The sequence below is a fragment of the Sus scrofa genome, chromosome 7 (genome assembly GCF_054392235.1).
Source record: "Sus scrofa isolate SSC_HxYL_T2T_F1_AM1 chromosome 7, Sscrofa_HxYL_maternal_Yorkshire_Landrace_v2.0, whole genome shotgun sequence".
NCBI lineage: Eukaryota > Metazoa > Chordata > Mammalia > Artiodactyla > Suidae > Sus > Sus scrofa.
This window is the reverse complement of record NC_139389.1, coordinates 8,133,713-8,156,203: the sequence shown is the minus strand read 5'-3', so window position 1 is coordinate 8,156,203 and position 22,491 is coordinate 8,133,713. Positions and strand designations below refer to the sequence as shown.

General features: G+C 38.3%; 1 protein-coding gene and 1 long non-coding RNA gene across 6 annotated transcripts in view; both read right to left on the bottom strand.

The window, feature by feature from the left end:
• The window catches only part of LOC146401174 (uncharacterized), a 1,049,691-nt gene that overhangs the window by 711,705 nt on the left and 315,495 nt on the right, over positions 1-22,491 (bottom strand). The window lies entirely within an intron of this gene.
• The window catches only part of TMEM170B (transmembrane protein 170B), a 38,517-nt gene continuing 16,038 nt past the window's right edge, over positions 13-22,491 (bottom strand). Inside the window, exons 2-4 of one of the 5 annotated variants that reach the window (XR_002346304.2) lie at positions 19,528-19,698; positions 10,045-10,129; positions 4,973-9,618 (exon numbers count right to left, since the gene is read on the bottom strand). Coding sequence is in view for 3 of the 5 variants with exons in the window: in XM_003482132.5 (XP_003482180.2) it covers positions 7,847-7,977; positions 19,528-19,698 (302 nt within the window). In the remaining 2 variants the exon portion in view is untranslated. Of the gene's footprint in view, positions 9,619-10,044; positions 10,130-12,393; positions 12,745-19,527; positions 19,699-22,491 lie in introns of those variants that run through there. The other 4 variants (XR_002346303.2, XM_003482132.5, XM_021100188.2 and 1 more) reach the window with 4 other exon arrangements.

Below are 22,491 nucleotides of genomic sequence, written 5' to 3'. Positions count from 1 at the left end.
AAACACTACATAAAGCTTTTAAAGACAGGTTTATTTATATATAAGTGCATGAAATAGAATACAGAAACGTTATTAAAATACTGTATATTACAAATTTTTAATCCAATAAATTCTGTGTAATGACATTTAAGTGCTGGATTCACTTTTAACAGTTGTCCTGTTTGTATCAGTAAAGAGTTCACCCTGTATGTTACAAAGAGGAGAGACACACATGGACCTCAGAAATGGCCCTGGGATTAGACAGTGGATGATGTTAGTTGTGCATCTTTTCTTTAAAGCAATGAGTTGGAACCCAGATCTTATCTTTGCAGACCAACTTTCTATAGTCAAAAATAACTTGCATATGTTTATTGCTGCCCTTTGAAGAAAATGAGTAGTGAAAAATAAAATAAAAATCAACATTTCTAAGGCTAACCTGATGCTTACCACAATTAAAATAATTAAAATCCACTGCAAAATTTATGTTCTCCAGGAAATTATGCTATATACACAATGAGATTTGTACATGAATTGGAAATTAAAAAATTGCTTATATAAAATTAAAAATCAATAGTATACAATATTTACAGCTTGTTAGGTATTATAAATAAACATACTTTTAAAATAACCCTTCAAAATTAAACTGTATTATGTAAACATGCAGTACACATACTCATACAGTGTAGTTTATAGTCTTAACAGAAGGGGGAGAATTGTGTTCACGTAATGTAGGATATTCATCACAAACGCCTTTGTTTTTGTGCGTTATCCCTCCTATGTTTCTTCTGTCTTTAAACTTCACAGTACTTTAAGTATTTCTAGAGTAAAAAAAAAAAAAAGAGAGAGAGAGAGAGAAATTCCCTGATGGTAAACATGTTCCTAAAAGTTACACGAAGTGTCTGCACTTGTGTTACAATACAAAGCTCACACTGTTCACGCTAGAATCTCTAGTTCACAACAAAGCCAAATTGTAAAATCATACATTTAATTTCTTGACTACATTTTCTCTCATTTCAAACTTACTTGGAAAAAAAAAAATCGACAAATACCACATCATGAAAGCAGTTGTCATCTGTAATAGTCAATGGTGAAATAACTGGTTTTTATAAACCACAGGGAGCTAGTTCAATTACGCTCCAGCTCTGAATTCCCAGCAACAGTATACCAAGCCTGAATCTTGCTAAATACACTTTGCAAAAGTATCTTAACTTCCAAGGCACTAAGGCATCATTTAGTTTAGGAAAACTGCAATGTAGTTTATTTACTAAATGATTCATCAGTGGTCTGAGAGTTAACATAATTTGAAAGTGAATTTTTAATACATATCAGGCAAACTATATTTTTGCTATGTTATTTACATACAAACATTTTAGTTGAGTAACTTGAAGATAAAGTTGATCCCCTTGCTCTAGAATGACTGGAGTCAGGAGTTAGTACTTTATGGTAGAATCCTATGAATTTTACCAAGTTATATGACTAAAATGAAAAATATTGTGTAATTTTATAATTGTTCATCTAAATGTGCAGAGCCTGTGTGTGCATGTGTGTGTTTGGGAGAGGGCCAGAACTTCAAAAAATTCCTCCATCATAAATTAATCTGATATTATGAATACTAAGAAAGTGTCAATAATCAGACTATCAACTCATCCAGTATTAAAAGTTAATCATTTTTTACTACTATTCAAACCAGTGCCTCTATTTTGCCTTCAGTGGAGAAAACTTTAAAATGTTCTTTCCCAAAGACACTTTGTGATGATACAGAAATACTTTAATTTAAAAACAAGGGAAACTTTCACCATCAATAGTACTATCAGGTTGTCATTCATTTATATAGGGCTCTGAAAAAAGTGATGATTTTTAGAAATTACCAATATATAATATGTTTAGGAGAAAAAGTATTACATCTATGGAGATTATGCATTATAGTTCCTCTATGTATGTATGTTACACTGCTTTCCAGCTTCAGTTACATATCTAAATACAGTCCGCAAAAGGGGTCGGTCATGTCACCACTGAGTGGAGAGGTATGTCACCACCCAAGTGAAGGACAGATATAATCTAAAACAAACACGTAGGGGGTCCATGCTCCCCTGACTTACTTAGAGTATTTAATTTTCAGCAAGATTGTGACTGTGTAGCCATAAGGTGTTAAAACATTCTCTTCTAAACCAGCACTTCTGATTCTATCAACAAACTGTACATCTGTTTCACCTATACCATACGACATCTGTATGGAAAGGGGAAGAATATTTTTAAGAAACTGCTAAATTACTTCTCAAAATCAGGAAAAGGTTATTACGTAAGTTCACCACATGTGCCATGAATGTAAAGAATGTGAAAACGAGTCCGCTGAACTCCGGGGAGGAAACAGTGACAGTTCATAGCTCAGTGCACTCAGAAATTTGGGTGTTTCCACTAATCTAATAACATAGTAACTGGTACATGTTCACATTTACTGAAAATACTTTATAAAGCATTACTTCCTCTAAACAAACCCACAGATATGTTTTTAGGTAACTTGGGCAACCTCCTCAAAAGCATTACATTGCCTACACCGATGTACAGTGGAGATCCCTAAGTGAGAAGGGCAAACCTACCACTAAATGCACAAAAATGTAATACTGTTTCAGAATGCTTTGTGGTACAGTTTAGTCTCACACAGAAGGAAGACACCGCATTCTGTAAACATGCAGTAAACCTACTCACACAGTGTAGTTCACAGTTTTAACAGAAGGGAAATTGTGTCCGCATAACGCAGGGTGCTTCATCAAGTGTGTCTGTATTTGTGTGTGTTACCCTCCAACGTTTCTTCCTGTCTTTAACCTTCCCTCTGCAATTAAAAGCTATGTGTTTGAAATTTTTTTTATCATTTTTAAATCAAATAATGTCCTGTAGGGTTCTCCACTCTAATATGTTACCAAAAGGACAGCACAATAAGGGAAATTACTAGTCAATTTTTACCACTGAGATTCTCACCCCCCATTATTAAAAGAAATAACCATTTACCCAGCTACCCAAATGTTGCCAAGCTTTTCTGCAATCTAGGTCACCAGAATTTCTTCAGAAACTTTCCACATTCTTCACATCTTGAAAAATAGAAAGCAACTCTTTGAAGAATTCTACGACTTTCTGAGAGAAACGTGTAGTTTGAGAATATTTCAGAAAGTACTTTAGCATTTGTTACTTCTTGAATTAAAAATGGGCATAAATTAAAAATGAAAGTATTTCTAAGTTAAAAACAAGCAGACAACAAGTAGGGCTTACGCAGCACATTTGGTCCATGGAGGGAAGGACGTGGTGGACACTGCAGCCCAACTCTGTTCTCCCACAGAAGTGGCGCTATACCGTGAAGCGGAAGACTGGGCGGTGGAACAGAGGCGGACAGAGGGAGGAGACGCTTCTCCATCCCTAAAGCAAGGATGATACGTTGAGGAGTGCAGATTCAATGCCTGTTGGCCGAATGAATCCAAAAGAAGCAAGCAGGATAAGATAACGGGCAAATCCTGGCTGCTTCTCCCTTTTCCAACTTTAAGGAGAGGTAAACAACCTGCCACTGAATCTCACTTGCCCTGGCCGCTTCCATCACAACTAATTCCCAGAAGTGCCTTTAGATAAATAACTGTTGATTAAAAAAATAAAGAGGTAGAGAGGAGGTTATAGAAGCAACATTGTAAGAGAATTCCTTCTTAAAATATATGTAGGGAAAACGTGGAAATGGAAGAAAAGAGATGAATTTTACAAAATGATGTATTCAACTGGTATTGCAAAGTGCAGGGTTTTTTTTTTAAATTATAATGACTATTATTTACTGTTAACTATTTAGTCATCTCTTAGTATCCACAGGCGATTGATCCCAGGATCCTAGCAGATATCAAAGTTCGAGGATGCTCAAGGCCCTTATAGAAAAGGTGTCCTATTTGCATGTAACCTACATATGTCCTCCCACATACTTTAAATCATCTCTTAATAGTCTATATAATGTAAATGCTATGTAAATACTGTAAATACAATGTAAATGCTATGTGAATAGCTGCCTGCATGGGGCAAATTCACATTTTGCCTTTTGGAACTTGCTTTCTGAATATTTCAATCCAAAGTTGGCTGAATACCTGAATGTGAACTGCTAATGTGGAGTTCTGACTACACTGCCATTCCTAAGTGAGAAGGGCTGGATTGAAATCCATGTCACTGGTATTCTCTTCACTATATCACAGCGATGATATCTGTTACTAAAATTCCATTTGGTGAAAAAACTGAGAAAAACCAGATTAGGGTGGGGGGAGAAACAAGACAAACTCTCAGCTAGAAGCAAAATGTTCTCCTAACTCTTTTAGGATTTAAGTCATCTCAGTAGCTCTTGGTGGACTCAAGGGCAGGAATCCCATATTGGCCATCCTTGTAATTACTATAGAAAATACCAGGTACCGCATTTGAACATAATAGATCCATCAAAAATGTTTACAGAATCAAATGAGATGACATGTAAGTGCCAGCTTGGGAACACTGACATGGCAAGCCCCACTCTCCTCGTCTAAATTAGAGGTTATTGTGAGACCTTTTCCAAAACATTTAAAATTATTCCTGTTCCTTACATCACAAATATATGATACACAGGGCAGCTCATTTCTTTATTTCTCACTTAAAATACAAACAAAACACTCACGTTTGGGGGGCAGTGGAAATGTAGGTTGCAAATACTAAGGAAGTATATTGGGTTACAAACTATAACACTGTTTAGTAAACACTAAGATCTAAAGTAAAAATAATTAACTTGCGAGCACTGAATATGGCCACTATTTAGGTCTTTCCTCATTCTAGGCAACCGGTGGAATTGTCCATGGGGCAGCTTATTTGCATCTTCTTCATTTAAAAGTTTTAAACATTACTTGTAGCTTAGATGAGGCCCCCTGACTAACTCTGATCTATGGACATTTCTAACCAGTTTGTGTTAACTAATTAATAATAATTAGTTTGTACACACAAGAGTCTCTTCTTTGGGGAACTGATTTCATTGTCAGTGATATTTTATTAAGCATTTTTTAAAATAATTAAGTGTAAACTGCAGAGGATTCTCCCCTTCCCTCTTGCATTTATCACAAAGAAAATTTAATTCTAAATCACATACAAATTATAAGAAGGTTTAACAAACCCAAAACACCAATAAGGGCCTTTGTCATATCACAGATAAGGATGTCTAGTACTACTAAACCAAGAAAAATTTTCCCAAATTTAAAAATCTCAAGCTTCCTCAAACCTCTTTAAAAGATCATTCAACTGAGCAAATACATCAAATTCTCCACTACAACATAAATGTGTTCATTGAACAAAAGCTTTCCAATTAGACTGTATTCATATATAGCAGCTTTATATATATGTATATAATGATATATATGTGTGTAGATATATATCATTACAATTTCTTGTCTCTATAGGAAAACCACTGTTTTAAAATATCATCACAGAAACAGCTTTTAAGACATTTCATCAATTCACACTATTCAACTGCATTTCAAAACATCAGAAAAGTAACAGTTGCACAAAATTCCAATGGAAATAACTAAAAACAGCAAAGAAACCAAAAATTCCCTCCAAAGTTAAAAGCACAAACGGCACACACGGACACACACACACACACACTTCATACATAAAGCAACCTGATAATGAGAGAATTGCAGGACAGTCCTCAAACTGATCCACCTCCTTAGATTTCCATTCCAGAGTGAAAGCAGGAGTTTAAATCTCTTTGGTCCATGCAGCCCTACACTTAACGTGTCCAAGATATTTTCTGGCTAATTTCAAATTTTGAACCACGTGTTCCATGTTACTTTATCGTGATAACTTTCAATAACCATGTGTTAAATATCCATTTCGTAGCTCTGAAAAAATTTCAACATGGTATTGGTAATTTCTCCTAAAGAAAACGAACCCTTTACTGACAAAATAACCAAAGTAAAGGAAGAACATGATTCAGGTCTAACAAAAGGAAAAATCGAATTGACTTGGAAGATTTATGCCTAAATTTAATTTAGGAAAACATCCCGAATATAAAAAACACATGAAAATAATTCCAGGCTTGTACATAATTTTAAAAGAATCAATTTTAAGGTTTACTTCAAAAATCTCTAAGAATACATAGTTGCTTCTTGACTTTTTGGAAAAAAAAAATTTCCAAGCCCACCTCACCCGCCAGCCCCACCCAGCTGGCTTCCATACTAGTGAAATACCTCCAACTCTTCATCACTGAGGTTTTGATATATTCTGCTTTTTGGTGAAGAAAAGGTACTGTAGGTAACAAAGGTCTAAATCTGAATGGGACCAAAGAGAAACTCAGTTTTTACCAAATTAGATCATAAAACAGTGAGGTTAGGTGGAGCATGCAAGTTATTTTGTGGATTGTCCTTAACTTCACATTTTCTGCAGTTGGCTCTTCCTTTGAGCTGGCATATATATATATAACTGTATCTGGTATTTAAAAAAGAAAGCTCAGTAAGAGACAAATTCAACTAGGTTCTGTGTTTCCCTTGCTTCTTGCACTCTTAAAAACAACTGCATTTTGCTAAAACCTCTGAAAATGCTAAGGACTTTTTCATTCTAATAAAATGTCATCACAGATTCTAGTAAACTTAAATAACTGCATAAATCAAAAGCTGACAAGTGAAATGAATCACTCAAATATATGTCTAATACTGTACTGATATGCTGAAATTAATTGCCACATTTTAAAATTATTTACTACATTCCCCTTTTACTTAGAGAAATTATGATGTTACCACATACTCAAAGTAAGACAGTTTATTACTCTTCCTATATGACTTACTTGCTACTTATCTACAAATGAGGCTTCTTGTTTTCACAGCCTAATTTAGGCCACTCTTTAAATATAGTTAATACTCCAGAATGAAAGACTGCTTATGTTTTGTCAAAAATCAAGATATATGCAACAAGTAATATAATCCCACTGAGATACTAGTTATAAAGATGTTTTCTCCATGAGATACATGGCAAAAACTTTCTTCAGAAGGGTCAAGAATGCAACATGCATTTCATACTTCTTTTCTCACAAAATTTATAAGAAAAATTTCAAATTATATTTTTATGACACACAAACTACAACCAATGTGTGTGACCCATAAAGGTTTTTAGTTCATGTCAATAGAATGTTTGAGGGAAACTATTAAAACTGTTATTTAAGTGAGTGAGAAGGATGCTCCCTACAGATCTACTTTGAGTCCTTAAAAGAGTTTAGCAGTTTTTCCATTAAGTATTATTTTCCAAGTAAATTAAATAATAATAATGCCTAATTTATATGAAAGCCCTAAATCCCAGAAACATTCAACATTAAAAATCAAATACTTTGTCTCACACTGATTCAGTATTCAGCACTCATACGGGATTTAGCATCACAAAACAGAAATCTCACGATATCACCTGGATTCATGTCAAATGTGTTCACAGCACTCGTCTACATTTACACTTGCAAATTTCACATGATCAATGTTAAAAAAAAAAAAGAAGAGTTTGGCACATATATCAATTCTTCAAAATGTCCCTGTAACTTAACACAACACTGTGCACAACGATGAGTCAACACCAATGTTAACCTGATTGGCAGCTGAACAAGGTGCTTTTGCTTGTAGCTTCACGGGTGTGATGCGCCTGGCCTGGGACGGAGGCACGTAAGGTGCAGTGCGGTAGTGCAATCACTGGAACACCAGAGGGCAGTCTTCCCACGCAGCGCAAGGCCTCAGGTTTCGACCTGCTCTTTCCACATTCTTGCACAATTTCATTCCCACTTGTTGACAATGCTGTTTTCAGAGAATCTGTACATTTGTTTCCTTAAGTGAAGTAAGACAGTCCCACAGAAACCTCAGAGTGTGGCGAGGATCCTTGAAAAGGAGATGATTAATGTCAGTACGGTCTGTCCAACGCCCCACACCAGCGCTTCCAAGGGGGCCATGTTCTTCCCGGCCACTCGGTAAATGCCGGCCACCGCTGCGCCTGCACGGAAAGAGGGCGGGCAGGTCACACGGGCGCTCGTGCTGGGACACGCGGCGCGGCTGTAACTCAGGGTCTCCTGCCATCTCAGCCAAACACGGTACGTCACCCATTATTCTCGTTTTACAATTTTCTATGACTTTCCATGTGGTTGGTAAAAGTTACCCTCTACCATACCACATTTACCCACAAAACTGGCAACAGGCTTTATAGTCAACTGAAAAATACATATTTACAGCATATCCTGCTTGCCTGACACCAAAAAATGTTCATAAAAATGAATCATTCGGTATTACAATCCCTCAGCTTTGGGGATAATTGGTCATATCCTCAAATTTTAGAACTGGATAATGTTCTCCAATTTTTTGAAGATCATAGCCTTTGTTATCAGAAATTATGTTTGTTTGGGGTTTTTTGTCTTTTGTCTTTTCTAGGGCCGTACTCGTGGCATATGGAGGTTCCCAGGCTAGGGGTGGAATCAGAGCTGTAGCCACCAGCCTGTACCAGAGCCAAAGCGAAGCGGGATCCGAGCCACATCTGCGACTTACACCACAGCTCATGGCAACGCCAGATCCTTAACCCACTGAGCAAGGCCAGGGATTGAACCGAGCAAGGCCAGGGATTGAACCCGCAACCTTGTGGTTCCTAGTCAGATGTGTTAACCACTGAGCCACGATGGGAACTCCTGTTATCAGAAATTATGTTAAACCTAAGAAATACTGTTTTTACTTTGGATTTACCCTACATTTCCATGACTATTTTCAATTTAAAAAATGACAAACTGGCCTCTATTTCTCCAACAGTAAGCTTTGAAAATGATCCCACAAGTGAAAAATCTAAGCTCAGGCTGCCTGGGAAGTACCAAATTTGTTAATTCAAACAAATTATAAAAGGTTAAGAGCATGGCTTTTGGAGTACTAATTAGTAGCTGTGTTACTCTGAGCAGTCACTTAACCTCTCTGTGCTTTATTCCCTCCACTGTAAAATGGGTGGGTATGAAGATTAAGAGGTAATACTTGGAAAGTACTTTAAATAGTGTCTGATCTAAGTTTAAGTACTCCAAATTTTGGTTAGCAGTCATGGCAGTAGTAAATGGTAAAGGTTATCGCCAATCAGTGGTTCACCATTCAGTAAGTGGTGTGGACAACTGGTAGCCATTTGGAAGAAATAAATTTAGGTCCCTACTTCACACAATTCCTCAAAGTAAGTTTCAGATGGGTTAAAATACTAGATGTTATAAATAAATAAATTAAATAAATAAATAAAATGGATTTCACTTTGGAAGGCTGAACTGTCTGAAGAAAACCTAACAAAACCACTAAATAAGCTATTTTTCTTCAAAATCTTTCAAGAAACATAGGATAAAATCTTCAAGCCTATAATGATGAGGGAAGAAAAGTGAATAAAAAAGAAAGGAAAACCACTGTAAAACTCTGGAGTTTCCACAATCAAGGGAGACCTTATAGTGTTATACAGAAAACAAAACTAACTACAGTCTTCCAGTGGATGATCAAGAACCAGTCTGTAAGTGACACCTTCCCTCCACAAGAAGCAGATCAAAGCAGTGCCCACTGCACTGCACCACCTCGCAGCCCAGAAGCACTAGTCAGAAAAGACTGTTCCGTGGAACTCCATCTCAAAGATCTGAAAGAAAACAATTTTGTGTGTCTGGTAAGTGATTTTGGAAATACTGCTATTAAATACTGAGCGGGTATGATGGAGTATTGAAATATATGTAGATCATAAAAATAACAACCAATTCCCAGGTACCATCATCCAAATGAAAACAACATTCCTATTTAATTTGAGGTTCCCAGGGACCCTCCCCAATCATGTCCCATTCCCTCCTGAATTTGCTTTTTATCATTCCTTTGCTTTTCTTCAGCTTTACCACCTGCCTGTATCCTAAAATACTTATTTTTAAATAAATTATTTTTATATAAATTGATATGGTAAGTTTTTTGGAATTTTTGGCTATTATGTCTAAAAATTATTCATGTTGTGTACAACTATAATTCATACATTTCCACTGTTGTATAGAATTCCAAGTGTGAATAAACCACAACTTACTTAGCTAGTCTGCCGTGGATGACATTCGTTTCCACTCCTAAACGGTGACAAACCTGCTTCTGTGAATGTCCTTGTCACACGATCCCTGGCACACCCCCAAACAAGAGTTTACGTGAGTAAAAGCTGAATGTTATATACATTTTCAACTTTACTAGGTAATGCCACTTTTTTCCAAAGAAATTGTACCAATTTATATTCCAGTTACTCCATTTACTCAGAAGCAGCTGATATCTTTAAAAAACTTCTTTTGGCGTTCTCTTATGGTGCAGCAGGTTAAGGATCTGGCATTGTCACTGCAGTGGCTTGGGTCACTACTATGACATGGGTTCAGTCCCTGGTCCAGGAACTACCACATGCCATGGGTGTGGACAAAAAAGTGGATTCTTTTGTCAATCTGGTGGGTAAGAGATGTTATCTCTGTAATTAGTTTGCATTTCCCTGATTTTTAATGTCATTGAGCTTTTCCTCACATATGCTTCACATGTGGCCATTAGGGTTTCTACTTCTGTGAAATGCTTGTCAAATTTTTTGTCCCTTTGTCTACTGGATAGCCATTTTCTTATTGGACTCATAGGATTTTTTAAAATACAGTTTGGATATTAATGTTTTTACTTTTCTATAAGCTAACAAATATCTTCCCCAGTGTGTGCTTTAGTTTTCATTCTCATTAAGGTGTATTTTGCTGAGCCATAGCCCATTGAAAGAGTATAAATACTGGGTCCTTATTTTCTTGGGGGAATAGAAGGCTATGATATGCAAGAGTGAAGAGGGCAGAAGTATAATAGGCGCTTGGAATAAATAACACTCGTTTGGAGCTGCCGCTATGAACAATGACGGAAGGTCTCAGTCAGAACGAAGGAAAGGTCCCCCCAGTATTAAGGTGTGGGAGACACTCGCACAGCCAACGAAGTGGAGAGAGCCCCTCTGCTGACCGGAGTGGCAGGAGAGTAACAGATTTAAACTTGCAAGGACAAGAGTAACTAGGAGAGGAGTCACCAGTGTACGGAAGATGTCAATACACAGCAACATAAGTGCCCACAGAGAGCTGTACGAAGAAAAAGTGATTTGCTCGCCCTCCATATTCCTGAGAGAGGGCAAGTATAAAGGTTAAGGCAGACTGAGTTCTAACAGTGTTGATTCTCGGTTTGTGTAGTTAGATCAGGGATCAGCCCATTATGACCCACAGGGCCAATCTGAACCCCCACAACATCCAAGCTAAGAATGGTTTTTACATTTTTAAATGGTTTTTTAAAAATTCAAAAAAAATAATATTCCATGAAAATTATATGAGGGAATTCCCTTGTGGGTTTGGGTTATAGTGTCACTGCAGCAGCCTGGATCACTGCTGTGGTGCATGTTCGATCCCCAGCCCGGGAACTTCCACATGCTGCAGGTGCAGCCAAAAAAATTATATGAAATTCAAATATTTTTTGTCTTTTGGGGGCCACACTCATGGCATATGGGGGTTCCCAGGCAAGGGATCAAATCAGAGCTATATCGGCCAGCCTATACCACAGCCAAAGCAAAGTGATATCCGAGCCATGTCTGTGACCTACACCACAGCTCACAGCAATGCCGGATCCTTAACCCAAGGAGCCAGACCAGGGATCTAACTCATGGATACTAGTTTGGCTCGTTAACTGCTGAGTCATGATGAGAACACCTTATTTATGGACACTGCTTATTTAGTGTCCATAAATAATGTTTTATTGACATGCAGCCATAGCCATTTCTGATAATGAACTATCTTTGCATTCCTAGGATAACATTCTTAAGGTAAATGAACCTATACTTTTCCGTTCTTCTGTAGTCTTCATCTTCTTAGCAACAGCATTACTGTGGGCCAGCAAATACGCTGTACACAGCTTTTAATCTTTCTACTGTCTGCAGTAATTTGGATAAAAGCGGAACTACTTCTTGAAAATCTGTAAACCTCATTTGAGTCTGAACTTCTTTTTGGGAGGAGGGAGCTTCAAAATTTCAATTGTTTAAAAATACTACATTATTCATATTTTCTATTTCCTCTTTTTGCCAATTTTGACAATTGATATTTAGGAATATACAACTGTTTTACAGAACTGTTATTTTTATGGCCACACCTGCAGCCTATGGAAGTTCCCAGGCCAAGAATTGAAACTGAACTGCAGCTGCACCCTATTCCATAGCTGCAGCAGTGCTGGACCCTTTTAACCCACTGTGCTGGCCAGGGTTCGAATCTGAACCTCCACAGCGACTCAAGCCATTGCAGTTGGATTCTTAACCCACTGCGCCACAGTACAAACTCCAAAACTCTTATTTTCATAATTCTTTATTCTACCTTTATTATTGAATCTGTAGTTATTTCTTCTGTTTTGTATCATATTTCACTTTTCTGTTTTAACTATTCTAGAGTTAAGGCAGCAATCTATTTACCTTATTATCCTTCCAGAAAACCAGTTTCTTGCTTTGTTATTAATCTTTCATAAACCCAACTTAAACCTTAACAGCAGGAGTTCCTGTTGTGGCTCAGAAGGTCAACGACCGAATGTTGTCTCGTGAGGATGTGGATTTGATCTCTGACTTGTTCAGTGGGTTAAGGATCCAGGGTTGCCACAAGATGCAGTATAGGTTGCAGATGTGGCTCAGATCCAGTGTTGTGGCTGTGGCATAGGCCGCAGTTGCAGCTCTGATTTGATGCCTAGTGCAGGAACTCTTCACATGCTGCAGGTGCGACCATAAAAAGGAAAAAAAATTAAAAACAGCATTTTTCCATACCAATAAAACTAATAATGTAAACAAAAAAGGTACCATATACAACAACTATAACATAATAATTTAGGAATTAACTTAATCAAATATACAATCCTTCTATTGAGAAAAACATTCTTAAACTCTACCAGAAGACATAGAAGATAATCTCAACAAATGGAGATACATGTTCTTAAGTGGAATAGTTTAGTATGACAATCTTCCTAAATTAACCTCTACATTCAGTCAGATCCCCACAAAAATCATAATCATACTTTTTGAGAAACTCAGTAGATGTATTTTAAAATTTACATGAAAAAGTAAAAGTCCACAAATGGTTATGTTAACTTTGAGAAAGAAAACAAATGAGAGGGATCTTGCTTACTAGAGGTTAAGAAATACTACAAAACAATAAAGGCAAAAAGTGAGGCATTTATGCAAGAATAGATAAAAAGACTAACAAATCAGAACAGAGTTCAGAGATAAGAACATACCTTAAGAATATACCTTAGGGGAGTTCCCGTTGTGGCTCAGTGGTTGGTGAACCAGACTAGCATCCATGAGGACGCGGGTTCGATCCCTAGCCTTGCTCAGTGGATTAAGGATCTGGTGTTGCTGTGAGCTGTGGTGTAGGTCGCAGATGCAGCTCAGATCCTGTGTTGGTGTAGCTGTGGTGTAGGCCAACAGCTGCAGCTCCGATTCGCCCCCCAGCCTGGGTACTTCCACGTGCTGCCAGTGCAGCCCTAGAAAGACAAAAGACAAAAAAAAAAAAAAAAGAATGTACCTTAAGAACATAGTACACAAAAAAGATGAATCAATGGATGGTTTTTTTAGCGAATGGTGTGGCATAAACTGCCCTGCTCTATGGGAGGAAAAAAATATACCTGGAATCCTATCTAATTTCAAATACAAAGACAGACTTTAGACTAGAAGGTAAATTATGACCTGAATGTTAGACATCTGTTTTTGTAAATAAAGTTTTATTGGAAAAAGCCATGCCTATTCATTTACCTATGTCCATGGCTGCGTTTATGTCTTAATGGCAGGCCTGAATAGCTGTAACAGAGACATCTGGCATGCAACATTTAAAGTAGTTACTATCTGGCCTTTTAAGAAACTGTTTGGTCAGTCCTGCTTTAGATAAATTAGAGACCTTAATATAAAGGTAAAACTATACAATTAACAAGAGAAAATATATCAAAATATCTTTTGACCTTGGTGTGGGGGAGAACTTCTTAAATAAAACTCTAAATTACAAACCACAGGCAAAAAAAAATCTCCTTAAGATGATTACATGAATAAAGATTTCTGTTCAATAAATAATATCATGGATTAAGGTACTGATAAAAGAGAAGTTATTTCCAAAGTTCAAAACCAACAAGAAATCAGTATCGCTAAGAAATAGGTAACAATAAAATGGAACAAGAACCCCAAAAGAAAAGCAGAAAATTTAAAGAAGCAGTTTGCAGAAAAAAGAAATCGAAATATACAATAAGAGGGAGTTCCCTTCGTGGCTCAGCAGTTAACAAACCCTACTAGTATCCATGAGGACGCAGGTTCGATCCCTGGCCTCGCTCAGTGGGTTAAGGATCCCGTGTTGCCGTGAGCTGTGGTGTAGGCTGGCAGCTGTAGCTCTGATTTGACTCCTAGCCTGGGAACTTCCATATGCCTCGGGTACGGCCCTACAAAGCAAATATATATATGTAGTAAGAATAGAAAGAGATGCTCAAATTCTTCAGTAATCAGAGAAATGCAAATTAAACGAACAAAGAGATGTCACATTACCTCTTTAGAATTGCTAAAATTGGACAGCAGTACAACACCAAGCGATGGCATTATACAGAAAAACCAACGCCAGGAGGTAAAGCATCAGTACTATCAGTACTAACTAAAATGAAAAATCACTCTATTTTAGAAATAAAAATCTAAAAGGCAGTAAAATATAATGGATATTATACATATTCAGTCAGCCATCATTTGCTGAGCTGAATATACAGCTATGATCATGCTAGCTCACAAAATGCATTAAGAAAATAAATGCAGCTACATATTCACATTGGTTATTTATTTATTTTTGTCTTTTTGCCTTTTCTGGGGCCGCTCCCGCGGCATATGGAGATTCCCAGGCTAGGGGTCTAATTGGAGCCGTAGCCACCGGCCTACGCCACAGCCACAGCAACGCGGGATGCAAGCCACGTCTGCAACCTACACCACAGCTCACGGCAGCACCAGATCCTTAACCCACTGAGCAAGGCCAGGGATCGAACCCGCAACCCCATGGTTCCTAGTCGGATTTGTTAACCACTGCGCCACAACAGGAACTCCGGTTAGTTTTCTTTAGTCGAGTATCTACAGGTCAGAAAATTAGCCAGAAGATGTTGATATGTTTTTTTGTTAACCTAGATACAAATTTTTACTTGAAATTGTATCAGACATATTTGTAAGAATCTTTAAATATAACCCTGCAGTTTTAAAATCATTAGCTTATTTTATTCCTGACTGAATTGAAGGCAGATTATACAGGCACATCATTAGAGATAATGGAAGGAGAATCATGCTCTCTGTGAAGTTTTGCCATAATTTACACCAATAAACACACATATAATACACATACTACTTTTTTTTTTTTTTTTTTTTTTGTCTTTTGTTGTTGTTGTTGCTATTTCTTGGGCCGCTCCCGCGGCATATGGAGGTTCCCAGGCTAGGGGTTGAATCCGAGCTGTAGCCACCGGCCTACGCCAGAGCCACAGCAACGCGGGATCCGAGCCGCGTCTGCAACCTACACCACAGCTCACGGCAACGCCAGATCGTTAACCCACTGAGCAGGGGCAGGGACCGAACCCGCAACCTCATGGTTCCTAGTCGGATTCGTTAACCACTGCGCCACGACGGGAACTCCCAACATACTACTTTTGACTTCTGTACAAGCTGTTCCTTCTTCCTTCCTCCTCTGTTCACGGTTCCACAATTACAGCAGTGGCCCACATCAAAAACATGAGCAGTCCCTTTCATGTCTCTTTGTATGCCACCACAGTGAGTAACTACGAACTTGGATTTTTTCCCCCTTTGCCGTGGTCTGAACACCAGCTCCTTTTCCTCCCCACTGCCACTAGTCTCATGCAGATCAAGCCTCACATTCAGATTACAGCTAATGCCTCAACTCCTCTTCGTTTCCCTTTTCCTCCCTCCTTTCTTTTTTCTTTCCTCTGCCCTTCCTCCTTCACTACATCCATCCATCTAACCAGTACTTCCTGAGTATCTGCTATGTTCCAGGTACTGTTTTATTGTTGGAGATACAGCAGGGATGAAAGACAAGGTCTCTGCTCTTTCACAGTTTTCTCCTGGTTCTTTCTTCACATATATTCCACATTCAGCTATAAGACAAATTTTCCTATCAAACTGCTTTGCCCCTTGCCAACCCCATTCAAAAAATATCTGCTTGTTTTCCATGGCCTGTAGTGGAAAGTCCGAACCCTGGCTGGCTTTCCAAGATCCTTGAGGATCTGGCTCTATTCTCTTTCCAGCTGAATCTCCTACTACCCCACTCTGCACATCAGGTGTATCAGCTAAACCTGATTGCTTGTTTGAAACCCTACCTATGGCAAAATAAATGAGGTACCATATGAGAAAGTCATCGTTTGAATGCAGCAGCAGAAGCAACAACAAAAACCTAACACAAGGTGACACACAAATTCCACACAGTAAATCAAGAAAGGATGAGAAAAGGACTACTATTTCCCACAACTACTCCGACTGTCTTACTGCCACAGGACACATGCAGAGACATGGGGACAGGGCTTTCCTCTCATGGCAGCAGGACGTGTTGCTCACTCTGGAAAAAGCTGACTGTGGGACACAATGGGAGGGAGGCCTTTGTACTGGAGAAGAAACGGACTTCCTCTCATCTCATCTCGGGGCTAAGAACCAGCTTAGAGAGGAAGAGGCATTAGCCCAAAGTTGTGAAACAGATCCAGGGGTGGCAGTGAGCTGCCCTAACCTTACGGAAGCAGGCTGCAGTGAACAGCAACAGAAGCTCTACTGTTCACCAGCAGTGACTGGACCGATGGCTACAGAGAGAAGCAGCCAGTGTCGAGCTAAACCACAGGAGGGAAGCAGCTGAGGCCCCTCCAGGCTCAGCAGAATGCATCTAAGTTCTGGCTCAACTAGCACAGCAGAACCCATGGCTGGAGCTGGGGCCTAAGTACAGTGGTGAGAAGAGAAGGCTGGGGGAGTGGACTGGAGGACACACATGAGGCAGGAAAACTTAGCAACAGCTAGAGGACACCGGAAAGTGGCTGATTTCTAGTAGGCCGGGGGAGATTCATGTAATAATAATTTATGTTTAAGAAGGAAGTGCACTCTTATTGTCAATTAATCTATGACAAAGGAGGCAAGACTACACAATGGAGAAAAGACAGTCCCTTCAATAATTGCTGTTGGGAAAACTGGACAGATACACGTAAAGAATGGAATTAGAACCTTCTCTTACACCATATACAAAAATAAACTCAGGAGTTTCCATTGTGACTCAGCAGAAATGAATCTGCCTAGCATCCATGAGGACGCAGGTTCTATCCCTGGCCTCGCTCAGTGGGTTAAGGATCCGGTGTTGCCATGAGCTGTGGTATAGGTCGCAGACATGGCTCGGATCTCACATTGCTGTGGCTGTGGGTAGGCCAGCGCTACAGCTCCATTTCAACCCCTAGCCTGGGAACTTCCATATGCCGCAGGTTCAGCCCTAAAAAGACAAAAGATAAATTAAAAACAAAAACAAAAAACCTCAAAATGGACTAAAGACCTAAATATAACACTGGATACTATAAAACTCCTAGAGGACAACACAGGCAGGACACTTTGACATAAACTGCAACAATATTTTTTTTGGCGCCATCTCCTACAGTAATAGAAACAAAAGCAAAAATAAACAAATGGTACCTAGTTAAACTTAAAAGCTTTTGAACAGCAAAGGAAACCATGAACAAAATGAAAAGACAACCTACAGAATGAGAGAAAACATTTGCAAAAGATGCCACTGACAAGGGATTTATTTCCAAAATTCACAAATAGCTCATATAGCTCAGTATCGAAAAAACAAACAACCCAATCAAAAAATGGGCAGAAGACTGAAATATAAAATTTCTCCAAAGATGACATACGGATGGCCAACAAGCACATGAAAAGATGCTCAACATCACTAATTATTAGAGAAATGCAAAACAAAACTACCATGATGTATCACCCTCACACCAATCAGAATGGCCATCATCAAAAAGTCTATAAATAGCAAATGCTGAAGAGGGTGTGGCAAAAGGGAACCCTCCTACCCTGCTGGTGGGAAAGTAAATTGGTGCAGCCACTATGGAGAACAGTATGGAGGCTCCTTCAAATCTAAAAAACAGAGTTACTGTATGACCCAGAAATCCCATTCCTGGGCATGTATCTCTCATTCGAAAAGATACATGCACCTCAACGTTTGCAGCAGCGCTATTTGCAGTAGGATACACACACATAATGGAATGCTATTCACACATCGAAAGAATGAAATGCCATTTTAAGCAACATTGATGGAATTAGAGATTATCATACTATGTGAAGTCAGACAAAGACAAATACCATATAATATCACTCATATGTAGAAACTAAAAAAATTTATACAAATGAACTTATTTACAAAAACAGGAACAGATTCACAGGCAAACACAGAAAACAAACATGGTTACCAAAGAGGAAAGGGAGGACAAATCAGGAATTTTTTTTCTTTTTTTATGGCCACACCTGCAGCACATGGAAGTTCTCAGGCCAGGGGTCTAACTGGAGCTGCAGCTGCCGGCCTACCCAACGCAGCCGGAGCAACTCAGGATCTGAGCCTTAACCCACTGAGCAAGGCCAGGGATCAAACCCGCATTTTCCTGTTACCACTGCACCATAACAGGAACTCCTGGAATTTGGGATTAACAGATAACACACTACTATATGGAAAACAGATAAACAGCAAGGACCTACTGTATAGCAAAGATAACTATATTCAATATCTTGTGATAATCTATAATGGGAAGGAATCTGAAAAGGAATACATATACACAGAATTTAAGAGGGGAAAAACATATTAATTGCCACTTCTAAATCTCCAATTATTCTGAAACTATAAATAAATCTGTCCTAAAATTTAAATGATTAAAAATTAAGATTATGTGAAATAATAATGACTAAGACCTTAAAATATTATAAGTATGTCAAAATTAGAATTTATTCCATTTTCCTGGCTTTAAAGAAGGCAAATTATCTATAAGATATTTTTTAAAAAAGAATGAAATGCACTTTTATTTTGTAGTCACAGGCAGATGACATCAAGGACCTAAGGGCTATATTTTCACTTTTTTTAATGACAGTTATCACTGCCATATTTGTATACTTACCTCTCTCCACAGCGAGTTCCTTCAAAACAGTAACTACATCTACCATAAGATAAATTCTCCCATGAACTACTCTGCCCTTGCCAACTTTTCAGTTTTTCTATTTCCCCCAAACGCTGCATGTGTATTAATATAGCAGAAGTACAAAACCGATCTGTTCAATAAATAAATGATAAAAATAAAAAATGATCTGTTCAGTAAATAAAGGAGAGATGAAGCATGGTTAGTGCTGAAAACTATTCTCTGTGAAACATGACGTTGTTACGCTTACAATAAGAGTAAAGTTACCAAAACTGTGAGTGCATATAAAATTACATCCTTAGAGAAAACAAAATCAACTTACTAGTGATCATGGCTCCGGTCACAGAAGCTAGAAACCCAATGCTGACGGCAATGACAGAGATGACTCTCCCCTGCCTGTGCCTCTGCAGCATCACAAACATCAACACTCCCGCAGCACCATGGACAAACAGAGAGGAGAAGAGAGCCCAGAGGAAGATCCAGTACCACATCTCTGAAAGGGAAAGCAAAGCGTTAAGAATCCTGCTGAAAAACATCTTAGAAAATCCAGGTAAACACACAGTGAGCACCCATGGTCCAGAGGAAGTTAAATGAAATAAAAGATAAAAATACGCCTAATGTAGTACTGGATACATAGCACTAAGTACTAAGTAAATGCAGTACTAAGTACATTTTAATTATCATCATCGCTAATGTTTGATGGGGAAATAATTCCCCCCGTGACTTTAGAAGGTCAAGTCCACCCTCTCATTTCCTGTGTCTCCAACATATAGCTGTAACCCGTAAATTTCTAATAAACCCTATGTTTGCAAAGTTCTTATATCAGTTAACTAACTGCTATTTGATATATAATTTTGTATATAATTTTCTACACTAAGCAAGTGTCCATTTTAAAAACCTATCCTTTCATTCAAATAATTCAAGAAATAAGTCAATGATTTATCTTTTATGATTTTAAGAATTTCAGGCCATTTCCCTCTTGGGTCTCAAACCTATATACTAAAAAATCAGTCAGAATTTTTTATAATTCTTTGTCTCAGGTCATTTAATAGTCCTTATCCAGAATTCTTCAAGCTCTATTACTCTTTCTTCAACATATCCTCAATTACTGTACACTGAAGCCTGGTTTACTGACAGTGGCTGAGAACGCCTTTCACTCTCTCTAGCATCCACTCCCGTTCTTTCTGGCCACCTGCCCCTCCGTGAATGCACATAGTTCCTATAGACACTGCCTGTCTTTGCACTGACTCCATCTCCCTGGCCATGCCTCTGGTGAGGTACAGCAGGGCAGGCTACTGATCCAAAGTGGGCCAATCTCGCCCTTCTCCTGGGAATTCTGAGCTGGACCAACTGAGCACCTCAGTCTCTGGGTGGCTGATGCTGAAAGGCTCAGAATTTGTGAACAGCCATTTCATCATCATGTGATCTAAGCCATGATGATACAGACTTAAAGAAAAATAGACCCACTGGAGTTCCGTGGTGGCCTAGTGGTTAAGGATTTAGCATTGTCACTGCTGTAGCTCCTGAGCCACATCCATCCCAGGCCCAGGAACTTCCATATGCAGTGGGTGTGGCCAAAAAAAAAAAAAAAAATCCATCAACAAGAGACAACCAGGTCCTTTATTCCAGTGATAACAAAAAGCCCTGCCACAGTAATGCCCTTAGACTCAATGGAGCAAAATTTCCTTGTAATAAAATCCTTTTTAATTAGCCCAGGTAATGTTTCTATAACTTATAGCTGAAAGAACTGGCTCCAAAACGTTTATAGGTAACTCTGAAGATCACCCTTGGTATGCAAACATTTTATCATGCAAAGTATCTCATCTGCTATTTGTTCCAATATTCACTCTCTAGCTAATGGAAAAGAAAGGTAATAAACCAGTTATGAATAAAGAAAACAAAAATGGATGAATTAAAATGTATTTATCGAACATCACTGAGTGTAGCTTTATACTGTTGATGGGAATGTAAAACAGTGCAGCAGCTGTGGGAAACAGTGTGGCGATTCTTCAAAAATTAAAAAAAAATACCACGTGATCCAGTAATTCCCAAAGAATTCCAAGCAAGATCATGAAGAGATATTTGCATAACCATGTTCACAGCAGCTTTAATCTCTACACCCAAATGTGGAAGCAACTCAGGTGTCTGCTCAAGTGATGAATGAATAAGCAATATGATTTCTATGTACAATGGAATATTATTCACTGGAAGAAAAATCTGTCACGTGCTACAACATGTATGAATCTTGAGGATATTATGCTAAGTAAAATAAAAGCCAGTCACAAAAAGGCAAATACAAACAAATTCCACTTACATAAGGTAGCCACCGCAGTCAAATGAACAGAAACATAAAACAGAATGGTGGTTGCCAGGGCTTGGGGGGACAGGGAAATGGGGGGCTTCTTACTTCAAAATGGGTTCAAACAATAGGGATGTTTGTGGCGATGGAACTTCTGTATTTTGACTGCTAGTGGATACCTTTCCAAGTGATAAAAGTGTATAGAGGTAAATACACACACACGAATACAGGTATACAAGTAAAACCAGTGAAATCTAAAAAAGGTTGGTGGTTTGTATCAATGTCGATATGCTGGTTTTGATACTCTACAGTGGTTTTCCATGCTGCCCCTACTGGGGAAACGGGGTTGAGGGCATGTGGGTTCTTGGTTACTTTTCACGTGTTGTTATTTCTCACGTATTATGCATGTGAATCTACAATTACCTCAAAACTAAAGGTTTAATTTTTTGAAAGGGAGGATATACAGAAAATTTATTTTAAAAAATCAGTTTCACCCTGTGAAATTCTTAAAAACTGACACTTAAATTGAATGGAGTTATAATTTGAAATGATTTCAAGGAAGAGACATCTGATATATTTTCCCACATGTGTTAAAGTGCCCACCTGCTGCTCAATGGCATAAGAGAGAGAGGCTGGTGACTAAGGAAAAACAGACAAAGTTTGCCTTTTAGAGGTTTTTCTCTTCCAGCTTTCAGAGAAATAGTGCTTTCTTGCTGTCACTCCCAAAAAAATGGCTTCAATTTATAATAAATGTATCAAAGACAAAAAGGTTTAACTTGCCCAGAAGATATTTATATTTTAAAAGATATAATTTTCCAGAGTGAATATAACAAAGTGAGAATATAAGGGAATAATAGTGGGGGGGGATTTTCATCAAGGGAGCTTGAGATGAGAAAAGGCTCTGTAACAGGCACCTACTCTTGACAATAGGAGTCAGTCACTTGCCTTGATCCCCAAGCCTACTTCTCAGCAGAGCTACCCCCATAG